Source organism: Mirounga leonina, unplaced genomic scaffold (genome assembly GCF_011800145.1).
Source record: "Mirounga leonina isolate KUSES-001 unplaced genomic scaffold, KU_Mleo_1.0 Mir_95, whole genome shotgun sequence".
NCBI classification, from domain to species: Eukaryota; Metazoa; Chordata; class Mammalia; order Carnivora; family Phocidae; genus Mirounga; species Mirounga leonina.
Genome location: NW_023270865.1, coordinates 5795715 through 5812144, shown reverse-complemented (window position 1 = coordinate 5812144; position 16430 = coordinate 5795715). Strand labels below are relative to the sequence as shown.

At 45.6% G+C, this 16430-nt stretch overlaps 1 protein-coding gene across 3 annotated transcripts in view; it reads right to left on the bottom strand.

Annotated features, from left to right (window-relative positions):
* Positions 1–16387, bottom strand: part of MTRR (5-methyltetrahydrofolate-homocysteine methyltransferase reductase) — a 38103-nt gene extending 21716 nt beyond the window's left edge. The window contains exons 1-6 of one of the 3 annotated variants that reach the window (XM_034998918.1): positions 16340–16387; positions 14258–14418; positions 12383–12536; positions 10437–10554; positions 6907–7285; positions 1430–1552 (exon numbers count right to left, since the gene is read on the bottom strand). In XM_034998918.1, the coding sequence (XP_034854809.1) occupies positions 1430–1552; positions 6907–7285; positions 10437–10554; positions 12383–12536; positions 14258–14386 (903 nt within the window). In that variant the 5' untranslated portion in view covers positions 14387–14418; positions 16340–16387. Of the gene's footprint in view, positions 1–1429; positions 1553–6906; positions 7286–10436; positions 10555–12382; positions 12537–14257; positions 15939–16339 lie in introns of those variants that run through there. The other 2 variants (XM_034998919.1, XM_034998920.1) reach the window with 2 other exon arrangements.
* Between the last annotated feature and the right edge of the window lie 43 nt (positions 16388–16430).

Here is a 16430-nt window from a genome sequence, read left to right as displayed (position 1 = left end):
TGCAAAAAAATAAGCCCAACTGAACAAATCTACTTTCATTACGAGGTTTTTTTTTTAATTTTAAGTAATCTCTACACCCAATGTGAGGCTCCAACTCACAACCCCAAGATCAAGAGTCACATGCCAGCCAGGCGCCCCAAGAGTTAAAGAAAAAAATTTCAGTTATCCAATGATTTGCTTTAAATCATTTCAGTATTTTTTACAACGTTAGTTAAAACCTTTCTCATTTAAGGTGCCTTAGTAAGTAATGTTTTATCAACATAAAAACTCCTCTTATGAAAACACACATTATGAGGGAGAGAAACTACTTAAGGCTGTCTACTTTGATTCTCAATTTCCTTCCTTTAGGGGAAGAAGAGGGGTGGCAGATGACACTTTAGTTTTCTTTACTGAGCACAAAAGGTTACAGCACCTAGCTTGGAACTATGAATGAACAGCACGGCCATTTACAGAGTGATGGAGAACAACGGCAATATCTGGAGAGAGCCTCTGACCACACATGCTCACAGCCCTGGCCTGTGAGGGGCACAGACTGAATCCACCTACTGGCCAACCCTCACCACTTTATGACAAAAGTGTAGAACAGAATAAAAAACAAAATGCTTTGGTGGACAAAGAATATTTAACAGTATGGATTATTTAAATGTTCCAAAGGAATGTAGAACTACTCAACAGTATATAAGCAAAACCATCTAGTTTTGATGCCTGTCATTTTTTTCCCTATTAGGAGGTTCAAGGAAATCTACATGGACAGCCCTGACACACCCTTTTCTGAAAGCACAACCCACTTCCCAGAACCTCCATCAAAATACATAGCTGAGTGACTTTGAAGACGTTAACTCAGGCACTGAGGTTACAGGATTAGCAGGTAGCTTCCTAACTGAGGCTAATGATTGGGGGCAGGGGTTGGGCTCGTGGATTGAGGGGAGAGGCAGCATATAAGCCTCTGAAGCTATATGAAAAATGTCTATATATTTCTTTTTCTGGGTGGGGGAGGGGTCTGTGACTTTTTCCAGAGTCTCAAAGGAATGAGACCACCACTGTGAGAAAAGAAGCATTCTAGGCCTGTCCGGTCTGAGCTCTATTTCCAGCTACTGGCTGACCTCAGATGAGCAGCTGCCTTGCTCAGGACTCTTCTCCCACGGAAAATGCTGCTCTGATTCCATTACTCTTTCGTCGCTTACTGAGTAAGGGAGCAACGCTGTTCTTTCAAGTTGAGTCACCTCCAGGGTGACTCCTCATGTTAGCCTCTTCCTGAAGTGAAAAGATAAGGAGTGTGAGGTGGGGAAAAATGAGGGGTCAAGAATAAAGAGGCCAGATGTCCTGTCAGAGGCTCTCCTCCTTCCTGAGTGTGTGGACTACAACAGCACGCAAGTCTCTGCACTGCTTGACAACATAACAGTGCTAAGAAATAAATTCTGTAACTTACTGAAATGTCCAATTCCACCAGAAGAGTGGTTTTTATGGCGTCATCTGTAGTCAGTTGAACTGCCTTTGAAATTGGAACTTGAAAAATTGGATCCACTGAAATCACAGATGCTTGGCTTTCCTCCTTGAGAAATAAATGTGATAAAATATTACAAAATGCAATTTTCAATTTTACTTGCCATTGCTTCACTTAGTGACCAGATAAGATCTATAGGATTTTATAAAATAGCCTAGATATTTAAGTATTCTTTTCTAAGGCAAATGGCTATAGACATAGGCCTCTCAATCTTTTAGAAGAGATAGCTCATCCATATCTTAAACTCCTTGACTATTAGATAAATTTCTGAGATAGATACTGAAAATTATCAGATACCAGCATTTTCCTGTAAAGGTCTAACAGTCTTCCAAATAAACCATGTTAAAGGAGACCATATGCATGCACAATTTCAAGGAGATTCTAAAGGAAAGGACATATTTGGGGTTGGGAGACGCCTGCACAGAGGTTCACAAGAACCTGCAGAGTGGTGGGCCCTGGTGTGGGTATGTTCCACACTTGTGCTGGTCAGTCCAGGAGCCACCAGCCATGTGCCTAAGCACCTGAATTCTTAGTTTTATTTTCATTTATTTAAGCGGCCATGCGTAGCTAGCGGCTCCTGTATTAGACAGCACAGGTCTTGGGAAACCACAAAGAACCCAATTCGTTGTACTACTTCTGCTCCTTTTCTAACTTGATGTTTCTAAGTTCTGTTGAAGATAGAAACTTTCAAAATGCTAAACAGTTAATACTGGACAAATGGCCATGTGGAAAAACTGGGAAAAGGATCAGAGCTCAGAGCCCGACATGACATATGGGGCACTGGGAGATGTCCCTGCCTAAGAGAGCCTTCAGCAAGGCTGCTAGGAACGCTGTCAGCAGATGGCCCTCAGCTAGCTCACAGTCACCTTGGAGAGTGACCTCAGCATTCCCAGGTCACGCATCCTTTCAGAGGCAGCCCACATCCAATGGCTAACTGAGGACTATAAATACCCACCCCCTTTGTCCCAACTCAGGACAATGTTGAAGGGCCATCCCAGCTCCGGAGAACCCTGTGAGGCTGGCTGGGGCCTTTGCTGGGACACATCACAGCCCACTTCTCACTGTGCCCAACTCCAGCTTCTGTCCCCTCCATTCCCCAAGGTGAGGATCCCAAGGGGATAACTAAGAAATAATCACAGAGTTTGATTCAAAGGAACCCAGTCTGTGACAGATGGTGCTAGAGAGGTTTCAAGGAAGATGCTAAAACGGGAGTCTGGAGCTGGATCACCGACCTGGCTGGCAATGAGCACCCAACACTGGTGACAGATGGGACACAGAGGGCACAAGGTGACAAGTGCAAGAGCTAAGTGGGACGGTGCACCAGAAAAGGGAATGCATTAGCCAGTACACAGGAGCTGGTGCTTGAGATCTATGGGGAAATGGCACTGATGAGGCCAGGAGAATTGTGGGCATTGCCAGGCTCCACGGACACTTCTGGAAAAAAAATGCAAAAAGCTGAGAAAAACTAATCAACGATTAAACACTAAGTGTGAAAGCCAGAAAACATGCTCTGTAGCACACAAAGAAGCTGCTCGTCTCTTACAGACTGACAGAATGCTAAGGCCTAACTCGGACAGGCAAAGAATGGCCTCCAGGCAGCTGAGAGAGGGACATGTGGGTTGAAAATCTTGAATCCCTAGATTCCCTTGCACCTGAGTCTGCAAAAGTGACTACTACTTCCTATGAAGAGCAAGAATTTTCTTCTTGCATTAAGACCTCTGCCCTGCAAGACACGCCCACATCCCCAACTCCTGCATCCCATCTCCTCTCCTAACTGCTGAGCCAATAAGGGTTAAGTCCAGGCCTCAGATGGGCTGGACCAGCTAAGGCAAGTGAGGGACCATGCTCTGAAGAAAGTGTAGAACACAGCAACACGCACCAGTAGAAACCAGCAAGGTATGTACAAGATGGAATGTTGAGGTCCTGGGCCAACAAGGTTAGAACATCAACTTGGAAAGAGGAGTTTTGCTCATTGGGAGCACTATCCCAGAATACTGGCTTTAACTAACCTTGGCAACACTCTCTAGAGATGGTTATGAGGCCAAGGAGAAAGCAAAAGTCCAGACTTAATGAGACAGAACTGCTGAGAGTTCCATGGCCAGCATCAGATGACAGGAGTAAAAAGCCCAGAGATGCGGAGAGTAGAGTGGATGAAACTATGAAGAGCCAAAACCTATCAGATGACGATGTTCCCTGGAGCACCCAGAGCATACACCATTGCCTAGGCCGACAGGGACAGTGCTGGTGAGGGGCACCAGCATCACGGAGAAGTTCAGGGCTGGCTGCTCTGCTGGCCAGAGCCAACAGACTGGGCCAACAGCAATGGGAAAACCTGGACCACCAAAGAACAGAGGGACGTTGGAGCACTTAGCCAGCAAAGTCCTGCAGGGTGTTAGAGGGAGGCATAATTATCACAGGAGAAAGGCTGGAGGGGCTGCTAGAAGCAGCCCCCCACAGGTGGTGTAGGTTGGTGGGGGAGACTCGGCAACAGCACAGAAACTGTACTCAATAAAGTCCTTCTTCCAGGGGGTAAACATATACTGGGCCAAAGGGAATACCCAAATACTCCAGGAACTGCTAGAAGAGGGTCCAAGTTAGGCTGTTACCCAGGAACCCAAAGTGTAATCATGGGCACATACTAGAGTGGGGCCTACAGGGCCAGGCTGTAAATGGGAATCCTAGGCCAGGTCTGGCTCCATGGGTCCACTCAGTTCTTGGCCTGTGGTTAAGGGCTACATTGTGGAGAGGCCAAGAGGAAGCCTCTGAATTTGACACTGTCCTCTCCCCTCACCCAGGTAGAAAGTGAAAAATACAGCATCCTGAGGAATGGCAGGTATCAATACCACCCCTAAAAATACACAGGACCAGGGACGGTCTCCATCTAACTGACCAACCTGGTCCCTGCATGCAACCAGGTGGATCCTGGGGGATGACAATGAACCACAAGGAACACAAGCAGTTGCCCCAACTGCGGCCTCCGTGAAGGATGGTTTCCTTCGCTAGAGCTGATTCAGATGGCCTCAGATACATGGCGTGTGGACAGAGGGAGCCACTGTGCTCTTTTCCAGCTCTATACCTAAAGAGGGCCACACGCTTTCACTTGGAACAACTTCCATTTACAATTTTGCCGCAAGGTGGTGATAACGCTCCTGCCAGCTGTTACAAAACAGTCCGAAGCAACGTGGAACATCTGGACGCTCAGCAAAACATCACACCAGCCCACTACACCAGGGACATCATGCTACTCACACTAAATGTGCAAGAAGTGGCTAGTGTGTGCAAGTCTCTGGAAAGGTCCAGGCCCTGTGCAGACTGAAGGCCCAGTGCTCCAAGTACAATTTCCAGGAGCCCAACGGCCTGGGGCATGCCAGGATGCCCCCTCCAGGAAAGGACACGCTCATGCATCCTGCACCTCACTTCCCCGGAGAGAAGGAGAACAGAAGGTAGGCCCTTCAGGATCTGGAGCAGCACCTCCCACCCCTGGGATGACAGCTCCAACCCAAACAGCAGGTGACACAACAGGCAGCGGCTGAGAGAGGGGTCCTGAGCAGGAAAGGGCTGTGTGGCAGGCCCAAGTGATGGAGTGGACGAGAGCCGCTGTGGCTTGTCCCACAGGATCCAGACACCCCACAGGCTATGAGACACCAGGACTGGCGGAACAGATGCTGCGTGGAGCGGGACTGGCTGGGAAGACACTGAAGCTCAACCGCCTGCTCCACCCAGTGCTGCTCCCCACTCCCCTCCTCGGGTCCCTAATGTGAGGATCCCAAGAGGATACCCCCCACCAAAAAAAAAAAAAAATCATTTTCCAACCCCTTATCCTCTAAGTGTATCCCTTGAGCAAATGTACACAAATAGGACTTAACTAGTTGAGATTTTAAAAACCTTTCCACCACATTACCAGCAACTAAAGCCTCTTTAACGACCTGTGCCATACCGGAAGCGTTCTCAGGTCCTCCTCCTGAAGCACCCCATCCGATAAATCACGTTCCTGTGCCTCTGCCACATGCACTGTCCTTGTGGCGGGCAGCAGGGCGCTTCTACCTGTCCATGCGCCCACACCCCGTCCAGCCACAGCCTTACTGGATGCACTCCTGTCTAGTCCCAAGCCTGACAAAAATGTACTCATTGTAATTACCTCACGTAACTAAACAGTTTGCAAAATAATGAAGCGTAAGTGGAAAACAATACCCGACAGCTGTTTCTATAAACACGTTTGTTTATCTGAATGCTCTAGAAAGACACTATAAGCAGATGTTAAAAAACCACTATCCTATCAGGTGTTGGCCAACAGTTCTAATGTACTAGAAAGTTATATTTAAATTGCTTCTCAAGCGTCTAAGCCCTGCTTCATTAAAATAAGAAATCAAGAAACAAATTGTGATCCTGCACTGAGGGTGAAGTTTATGGGAGAAAGCCCACGTGGAACCCCACAATGAGCCACTCTAAAGAAAGAGGGCATGGCTCTCCATGGAAAGATTGGCTGCAATGGAAATTTATTCTAGATATGTTGGAAGAAGTTTCAGGGTGCCATATGCTGGCATTAGTGAGGAGAAATGAGTTGTTATTCAACTTAATGCTCAAAATTTACATACTACTTTAAAGGCACTTCTTTATTGTTAGAAAAAACACACTTGACCAAAAAAAATGGCAATATAGGCAAAAACTGGTCTGTAAGATGTTACCAAGCAAAAGATTAATCCTGGGGCGCCTGGGTGGCTCAGATGGTTAAGAGTCTGCCTTCGGCTCAGGTCATGATCCCAGGGTCCTGGGATCGAGCCCCGCGTAGGGCTCCTGGCTCAGCGGGGAGCCTGCTTCTCCCTCTCCCTCTGCCTCTCCCCCTGCTCATGCTCTCTGTCTCTCTATCTCTGTGTCTCAGATGAATAAATAAAATCGTTAAAAAAAAAAAAAAAAAAGAAGAAAAAGAATAACCCCCAAAGTGGAGCATTCCAGGACACCACAAGTCCATGCTGGAAAATAGATTTTACTGTGAATTAATGCTTCAAGTGTAGCCGAGGTAATTTCCTGAGTGCCCACAACAACTGGCCACCACCTGACTCACATCTAAAATGAGAAACAAAGCAGAAGTGATATAATACAAGTGCTTCTGCAATGCCCAGGCAAACTTTCTCTGTAAGGGGCCAGACAGCAACCATCTCAGGCTTTGCCAGCCTCCGGGTACCCCCTGAACCCTGCCGCTAGAGCGCAGGAGCAGCCACAGACCACATGGAAAGGACCAGCAGGCCAGGGTCCCAATAAAGCTTTACTTCCAAGACAGGCAGTGGACCACATCTGGCCAACAGGCCAGTTTGCTGACCTCTGTTGTAATCTAATGAACAACAAAGCAAAACCCTGGGTAAGTTAATACTCTACAGCCTGAGGCATAAAGTAAAACCACTTACCTGCCCGAGAGACTCCTGCAGATGCACCTGCAAATATTCTGGTGGTAAGGCGGGAATATTCAGAGAGGCTTGTGAAAGTGGGGGTATCGAGTGGGTAAGTGAGGACTCAGATTCTGCTGGTGGAGCACTTGACTGATTTCTGTTCACTGTATTCTGTTCCCGCACCTCAGAATCCTTTCTCCCCGGATCATCTAATCTCAGAAGTTCAACTTGTGATTCAATGTGTAATAATTCTGGTTTCACAGGATCCATCCGTTGGGAGGCATTAGATGCCATCTTGAGAGCCCCATTCCTCTCCTCTTTTCCTCTACTGGCCATAAAATGCTTCGTGAGGGCAGCCCAGAGTCCGTCAATCCATGGCTCAACCACAAGTTCTAAACTAGATTGTTGTAATAAAAAAGGAAAAAATAAATCCCTAAGGTGTCTATTTAAATATATAATAATGGGGCAATGGCAGTCTACTTGACAGAATGCTATGCAAATGCCAAAAACACTAAATACAATGACTATTCAGAATACAAAAGATACCTCTATCATTAAGTTAAAAACATTATCGTGTGCTCATTAGAACTTCACCTGTAAAAAAATTGAGCACATATAAAGGTCAGAACAAAAATGAAGGCATTTTAAAAGTAATAGGTAACAGGAATGAGATTGCACTTAACTTCCTAAAATATAGTTGGCAATATTTTAAGAAGTTGTAATTTTAAGAAGGCATGCGAAATTCTGATGAGGTTAACAGAACTTATCCCAAATCCAAGTCTATTCTAATATCACATGATAATTACATATGTCAAACGCACCATCATTTCCCCCCCCCAATTTAGTGATTTTTTTTTCCCCTATAGATTAAAAGATCACCAAAAAAATCACTCTGGATTAATGCTAGGTATTCTAAGTAAACAGTTCAAACCTTCAACCGGTTCTGAACATTTCTGATGAAATTTTCAGGAAGTCTGAACATGAGAAAAAAAAAAAACCCTAATTTTCCTTTAGGAAAGTTGAATGAATCATAGGTGCCTTTTAGAATGTGGTAGCATATTTACTAATAAAGTAGGGCAAGCCAACAACAACATCCCCTACATTCCCATGGAGAAACTTGAAGTAAACTGAACAGGTAAGAAACCGTGCATCAGAATCTTGGAAATCACCTCCTTCTCATTTTTAATCACAACTCAAAGGACGTATCAATTAAATTCTAATTCATAAAGTTAAATGACAGTAGGAGGCACATTTCAGACCTCCGTCTTATTATGATTCTAGCTATAATCTCATTAGTACACGCATCCACCCCTCAGAGCCTTTGGAAAATCAAGTACATAAAATTCTGCGTTCAACAATGACAGCTATGTCTAAAACACCATTTTCACAGCTCCGAAATATTAAGACAATAATATCCCCAACAGGAGAGCTAATTTTGGGGCGCCTGGGTGGCTCAGTCGTTAAGCATCTGCCTTCGGCTCAGGTCATGATCCCAGGGTTCTGGGATCGAGTCCCACATCGGGCTCTCCGCTCAGCGGGAAGCCTGCTTCTCCCTCTCTTGCTCCCCCTGCTTGTGTTCCCTCTCTTGCTGTCTCTGTCAAATAAAAAAAAAAAAAAAAAAGGGAGCTAATGTCCACGGAGTACTTACTACAGGGCAGACATTATTCTAAGAGGACAACCTATATCAATTCATCTGTTCCTCCCCAAAAAAATCTCCACAGCACACACTATTATCCCCTATTTCACAGAGGGAGAAGGTGAAGCCCACAAAGACACAAAAGGTAAGGAACATGACCAAGATTTCAGTCAGTGAAGGGGGAGAGTGGTTATCAAGGATCTGCATGCAGGTAACTGGACTGCACTCTGCGTTCTTAACCCCATCAGTGTGGGGGCTGCTACACTAAGCCAGGATATATCCTTGAAAATAATTCAAGGGAGGTGGTCAGGTTGAAAATTTAAGAGATGCAGGCTGATGAAATACACATTCAAGAATTTTAACACTGGATCCAGTAAATGAACAGGGAAACGGAAAGCCTCTGAAGAGAAAGAAAATATGAACTCAGTGATAGGCCCAATGGGTTCTGGAAGAAGTGAGCAAGTAAATGGCTCATTGAGACAATAAACACTTAATGGCAACAGGACTCTGGCAAAAAACAACAAAACCCACACACACACAAAATCAATATAAAGAGACAAAACTAAAAGGTGAACATGCAAGGCAATATGGTAGAGCTTCGTCACAATCAAGACCATATGCACTGGGGATGTGGGGAAAAACCAGCTCATCGCCGCCACAGAAAATGATGAAGTGGAGGGTGAGCTACGTGGAAGGAGAAGTGTCTCCAGCACATCTGTGCAAGGTGGTGCTATGCAGAAAAGCAAGACATTCGCTGAATTTGTCATTCATAAACAAAGATCAAGTAAGTAAGAAGTTAATATATACACCAAGTAGGAAAAAAATCAAGTGGCTGTGCTGTCATCTGCGGAAATAGCCAAAGGCTAAATGATAAACTTAGTTGTAGGACAACATCTATAAGATCTTTGAATAAAGGGGCGCCTGGGTGGCTCAGTTGGTTAAGCGACTGCCTTCGGCTCAGGTCATGATCCTGGAGTCTGGGGATCGAGTCCCGCATCAGGCTCCCTGCTCGGCAGGGAGTCTGCTTCTCCCTCTGACCCTCCCCCCCTCATGTGCTCTCTCTCATTCTCTCTCTCTCAAATAAATAAATAAAATCTTTAAAAAATTAAAAATTAAAAAAAAAAGATCTTTGAATAAAGACCTAAAGAGGATTTGAAAGGTAGCACATAGGGTGAAATACGAACTGTAAAAACAAGAGTAAACTAATGGAAACAGGAATTATTTTTCTGGCTGGCATGGTGGCAAGCGGCCATTAGGATGGTAAGGAGAGAGCCAAGGCACGCAGCGTGCTGTGAACGCCTCTGGTCTGTGTTCTCTGCTGGGCGCCTTCCATGGGAGGGCCCGCATCCAATCACTGTGCGTGCACGGCAGAGAAGCAAACGCACAGGCTATCAAAGTTCCTAAAGAAAATGCGGACTTCGGGCGCCTGGGTGGCTCGGACGGTTAAGCGTCTGCCTTCAGCTCAGGTCATGATCCCAGAGTCCTGGGATCGAGTCCCGGATCGGGCTCCCTGCTCCTTGGGAGCCTGCTTCTCCCTCTGCTTCTCTCTCTCTGTCTCTCATGAATAAATAAATAAAATCTTCAAAAAAAAAAAAAAAAAGAAAATGTGGACTTCTACAAATGCCTACACACCTCAAGACAAAGATAACTTTCCTGGGGCATCTTTTCAAATTTCTTCCATTAGCAGCTACTGAGATGCACGAGGCACTTAAAAAAGTCCACAGAATATATAAATCAAGCCCTGGCTGATCTTTGGTCCTAGAAAAAAAGCTAACAAAAGGAAAATAACACTCTCAAAATAAAAGCTTCAGTGCTAAATCAAAAATCATCATACTTTATAAACTCACAAACTTTCATCCAGTACACAGAAGGGCTGACTGGAAATGGCGGAGGAGAAGCACGCTGCTCTTACCCCACACAGTCATCCGCATGTCCCGTGTCATAGAAATGCTGGGCACCAAGCTCCTGAAGTCGCTTATCAATGATCTTCCCGCCATTACAGAAGTATGTGTATTCTGAATCACCGAGACCTAAGGAGCCCAAATAGGTTATGAGTGCACACACAGTAAGGTTTAAATTTAAAGAAGAGATACAAATATTTAAAACAATACCATTCCATGCTCTGATTAATAATGCACACCTTCATATCTTCTGAGGCTTTCCTTGAGTAATACAAATATTTGCCTTCTATTTTACAATATTAAAGTGCCAGACCCATCAAAACAGAAACAAACACTTCTTGGCCACTCTTAACAGGAGTATTTTCACATTTTTGTTTCCATGAATCTGTGTAAAAATATGGGAATCTTAAAAGAATATTTTATCTTAATCTTAAAAGATTAATCTTAAAAAATAATTTTAAAATAATTAGGTTAAAAAAACATAGTATCTGTATTTGCAGACTTTTCTGATCTAGTGAAGAGGTCTGCAAACTACAGCCTGTGGGCCAAACACCACTCAGTCTTTCTCCATGAAGCTGTGTTGGACCACTGCCAAGTCCACTTGTTCACCCACTGTTTATGGCAGCTCTCCAGCTCCAACAGCAGAGTTAAGTAGTTGTTATAAAGAACACATGATCTGCAAAGCCTAAAATATTTATCATCTGGCCTTTATTGATTTTACTGACCCCTAATTGAGAGCACAGACAGGTACATCTGCAACACAATCATTGTGTTAGATGAATTAGGAACTGCTATGTTTCCTGGTAAGAAAATGGACTAACATTTTCATACTTGGTTAAAAATTTAAGATTAAAAGCATCAATTCCTCAGTTGTTTAATCATCTCCATGTACTTCCACAAAAAAAAAGAACAGGGTGAGCAATTGTTGGGGGGGGGGGGTCCATAAATGGCCTCGGAGTGACTAGAATGCTTGGATACTTTTTTTGAGTAATTTTTTAAAGCAACACATACATGTTCATTCTTCAAAATAAAGAAATTAGAAAAACCTGAATAAAAAATGTAAATATTCTAAAATAAGTTATACAAGAGAGATCTTAGCCAGGGTCATAACCTCAAATTTCTAATCAGTTACTTATCATAGCATAATCCATCTTTATCAGATACCCTCCCCCAAAGTAATTCTCAAGGAGGATTTAAGAAACACAGATCACAAGCCAGGAATACGGGCTCTGAATTCTCTCCCTGGTGTCCTATCTTACTGAGCTGGTCCTTCTGATCCTTTATCTTAGTTTTTTAATCTATACTTCACAGAGCCCTAGGCCAGTGTTTCCTAACCTGGGATGCATATTTGAATCACCTAGGAGTTTTTAAAACCACTGATGCCAGGGCTCCACCTCCAAACAATTAAGTAAGAATCACTGGAGGTGGGACCAGGTAACAGAATTCAAGGAAAACCTCCCCCATCTGATCCTAACATATGGCCGGGATTGGCAATCATCCTAGGGCAGTGGTTCTCAGGGAGATCAGATCTACCTGGGAGCTTCTGGATTTTTCTTTTTTCCTCTTAAAAACAACAACAACAAAAAACCCAATAAAATAGAATTCAGAGTTGCTCCTTCAGGGTTTTTCTTTCTTTTTTTTAAACCAAGTTTGGGCAGGGGTGGGAGTGGACCAGCCGTTGATATTCTGAAAAGGTTTCCTAGTTGAATCTGATATGCACCCATGGTTAAGAATGCTACTCCAGGGGCTCCACAGAGGAGCCGCTATGGGATGAAAACAAAGGAGGCATTCACAGAACACAGGACATTATAGAAATGTATAAAACATGTAACTGTAAATAGAAAACCAAGAACAAAATCTATACAACCATATATCATGGTTTTGAAGGATACATTCAAACACCAGAATTAAAACCAGGAATAACTGAGGGCAGGCAGAACGCAAACACAGTCCATACCCAGTAATCCATAGTGCAGGTGAGCAAAGAAATCTGCCGGCAGAGCCTTGTCCTGTATCGCTTTCACGAACTTGCGCGCAGTGTCAGGTGGGTCTCCAGTGCCAGTGGTGGAAACGACCACAACAAGAGGCGCGGTTTCAGTTTTCAGATCATACTACAAAATGAGGACGGCATGTCAGGGATCTCCGGCTGTACACAGTTTTGATTTAACACATCAGCAAGGCAACCAGCTAGGTCTCTACCCAGAACCAGTCATCCGTGCTTCATGTGGCTTCACAGCACAGAGGGCGTGGAGCGTTTCCAAGTTGGGAAAGCGCAAGTGTTACTCCTCCGACACCACGGACCCCCTCCGGGTCCAGGGAGCTGGGAATACTGAGTGGGTAAATGGAGATCATCGGCATTTGATGTCTTACAGATCAAGTTCCTTCATTCTAATTCTCACCTAAATTGAAATATTCCAAAGAGAGCACTCACCCTCTCTATTTCTAATGATTCCATGAGCTCTACTGCTCATGTGTATCATCGAATCTGACTCTGAGGGATTCACTTATTTTTCACTCTGATACAAAGATTTGAGCTAACAGATTACTAGGTGATTCAATGCTTACAGGGGACAGCACAAGCTGCGTATTGAACTTTTACAGTTAAAGTAACTTAACCTCGGAAAGGACTATCATGACCTAGGAGCAGATAGCTATCTGTTTAAACTTGGATCAAGAATTGGAGAAATCAATCAGCTGGGGAGAGCAAACAGGACTACTAACATGGCACGAAAAAAAAGAACATGTGCTATTCACCTAACGTTCAAATAGCTGCTGGCCTAGGTGGTGAGGTGACCCCGAGGGGCCAAATCAGGGCTACTTATATGGTGCTGACAACTTTTTGTTTGTAGTAACAGATTCAGATTATATTCTAGCATGTGGCATCCTCAACGCCAACACTGAAGTTACTGTAGGATTACAGAACCTGCTGATTGGTGGTGTCCTCCAGGATGCTCCCTGTTGGGTGAGTGGCTACATCTGGAGTCACCTTGACCCTGACGCATAAAGGAACATGAAGGTTCTCCTATGACCTGACTTTATAATTCACTTATGCTGCTGACAGTCTAGTCTTTTGAACTAGAGATGTGGGGAAGGCCAGAGGAGGTTATGAACTTGAGTCAACGTACAAGCAGGGTAATTTTTAAAGTACTGAACTAAATCTGACTTGTTAGCGGCTGGCACGTCAACTTGGGCTTATACAAAAGCTCCTGCTAGTTGCTGTGGACTGCATTGTCTAAGACAATAAAATCTGGAGAACTCAATCAGACTAACTGAAAGAAGAATACAGATGTTACAATCTTACGTGACCTAAGGGAGGAATTTCAGCAGAGACTGAGAATACAAATAAGCAGTCCCTGACCTAAAGAAGCTCAATCTTCTCTAGATCCTTACACTTCTGCTTTAAATTCTATTCCACAAAAGAACTGCATGGTCCTTCACTTGAAGGAACTCTGACATGAATGGCAAGGTCTTTATTTTGGGGAAATACAAACGGGGCACTGGGATTTGTGAGTTGGAAAACACACATGTGCAGGTGAACACACACCTCTTTCGTTCTCACGGCTGCCCTGAGAGATAAACAAGGCAAACACTACTACTTCCCCTTATGGTTGAGGAGTAATTACTTGTTTCGGGTTTTTGAGACTGTTTAGTCTAATTCAAATGTATACTTGATTTGTTAGAAGAACGACAAATCTTACAACACAGTTGATAAAGTTTGAGTGTTGAAAAAAAAAGTATGGAGGCATTTAGCAGCCTACTTCGCTGTTTAACATCGCCTCCCAACCAAAATACTTCAAGCACGAAACAGTAAAAACCATGAGTAACCATTTACCTTATCTGACTCGCTAATACAGTGAAGATCTGCAGAAAATCCATGTGCAAATGCTTTTTCACATATCTCTTCTGCTATGGCCTTTGCCTGTCCTTTCTGTGTAGCATAGAGTAACAAAAACCTCCTCATAACCTCACGGCATATGCTACAGCTTTAACACACTGTCAAAGAGAAGAGAGAAAAAGGGATTTTTTTTTTTTTTAATTGAGGAGTACACCACAGGTATTAATTCTCCCTCACAATCTTTTTAAAAGACTCCAACAATATCCACACATAACATTTAACAGATTTCTCTAAATATGTTAGTGTAATTCTCAGGGAGTCTAAAAAAGAGAATTCATCAAACCAGGGGGAATACAGGAGCAAAGCTCTAAGTCCACGGCTCAGAAATCCGACGCTGGCGTCAGACTACCTGCGCTCGAATCCAGCATCCATCACTCGCAACTGCAGAACTCCAGGCAAGCTTCTCAACGATCTGTGCCTCCGCTCTCTCACCCTTAAAATGGGGATAACAGCACCCACCTGACAAAGATGTTTCACCTGCAAAGACCTGAACCTTGGCTGAGACACAGCAGTGTTCCAAAAACCTCAGATATTTTTATTTCAAAAAAATGTAATGGGGCGCCCGGGTGGCTCCGTCGGTGAAGCGTCTGCCGTCAGCTCAGGTCATGATCCCGGGGTCCGGGATCGAACCCTGAGTCGGTCTCCCTGCACAGCGGAGCGTCTGCTTCTCCCTCTCCCTCTGCTCTTACGCATGCTCTTGCTCTCAAATGAATGAATAAAGTCTTAAAAATAAAGAAAGTGTAAAAATTCCATGGGAAGTAAAGGCTTTTGTTCCCACGCGATCCTAATACCAAATAAGCTAATCACAGTAGTGAAGTTAATCAAGCTGCATACTCTGCTCTATTGTTTAACTCAGTATCAGGTACATATGCGAGTGCAGGGGAATATATGTATAGAGAGAGGAACTATTTCCAGTCCACCCAAGCTCAAACTGTTTTTCCGAGGAGAAAACCAGGAGTAAAATACGGAACTCGAGCCCGAGGGGAGGCGGTCTAGACAGACTTTTTTTCCCATACTCATCCAGGATCTAAAGCTGGGGCACCGCTGGGCGCCGGCTGGCTCAGCCGCAAGAGCGTTGAGACCCTTGATCTCGGGGTGGTGAACTTCAGCAGCCACGCTGGGTGTAAGGTTACTTAAGTAACACTTAAAAAAAAAAAATAGAACTGGGGGGCTGTCCACTTGGAGGAGCTGATTTCAATAAATCAGGATCAAGTCCTGGCTTTGGGGGAATGGACCATCAGTAGTTTTATGCTCCACTGACCAGGTACATCTAGGGATAAATTAAGCCACAGAGAAATTAGAAGAATTGTGTTAGGTAACGTTAAATCACGGAACGTCCTCAGGGAGCAGAACGGCGCCTGGCACAGAGCAGGTGCTCAGTAAGTCAGCTAAATGGATGCTGTGAAGACAACACACGTTTCGGACTCAGGAGAACTGCGGAAATGCAGTGACGGACAGGTCACCGCCTACCGTCACTCTAGCCAAGGGCCTCGAGCCCTTCCTGGGCGCCAGGCACAGCCCCGGGCGCTCCCGTGGAGGAGGAGCCCCTCGGACCCACCACCGCCTTACAAAGGTCTGCGACCCCCGTTTCCCAGAGGCGGATCCCCGGCACCCGCAGAGCAGCGGCAGGCGGAGAAACGCGGAGCAGCAGCCCGCGCGCGCCCGGGGCCGCTCCCCTTCCCGCCGCCCCCGCGGGTCCCGCCGCCCCCAGGCTAGGGAAGTGTCCTGGACGGAGACGCCCACGGAGGGACCCACAGCGACCTGCGGGGCCAGCGCCGCCGCGCGGACGGACCCGCTCCCGGGGGGCGGCGGGAGGCCCCTGGGGCCGGCCTGGGGCGCAGCCGGCCCAGCCCTCCGCCCGGCGGGCCGGGCTCCTGACCGACCCGCGAGCGCCCAGCCCGGCCGCCAGAGGAACGTGCGGGCGCGGAGACCAGTGCCTTCCTCGACCCTGCATCGCCTCCCCGCCGGCTCAAGCTGGGCGGGCTGCCCGCCCGGGAAACAGCAGCCACCGGGTCTCACCTGAGGGAGGCCGGCCGGAGACACTCTAGGACCGCGCAGGACCGCGTAAGGCCGCGAACCCTGCTCCCGCGCCTGCGCACTCTGTCACGGC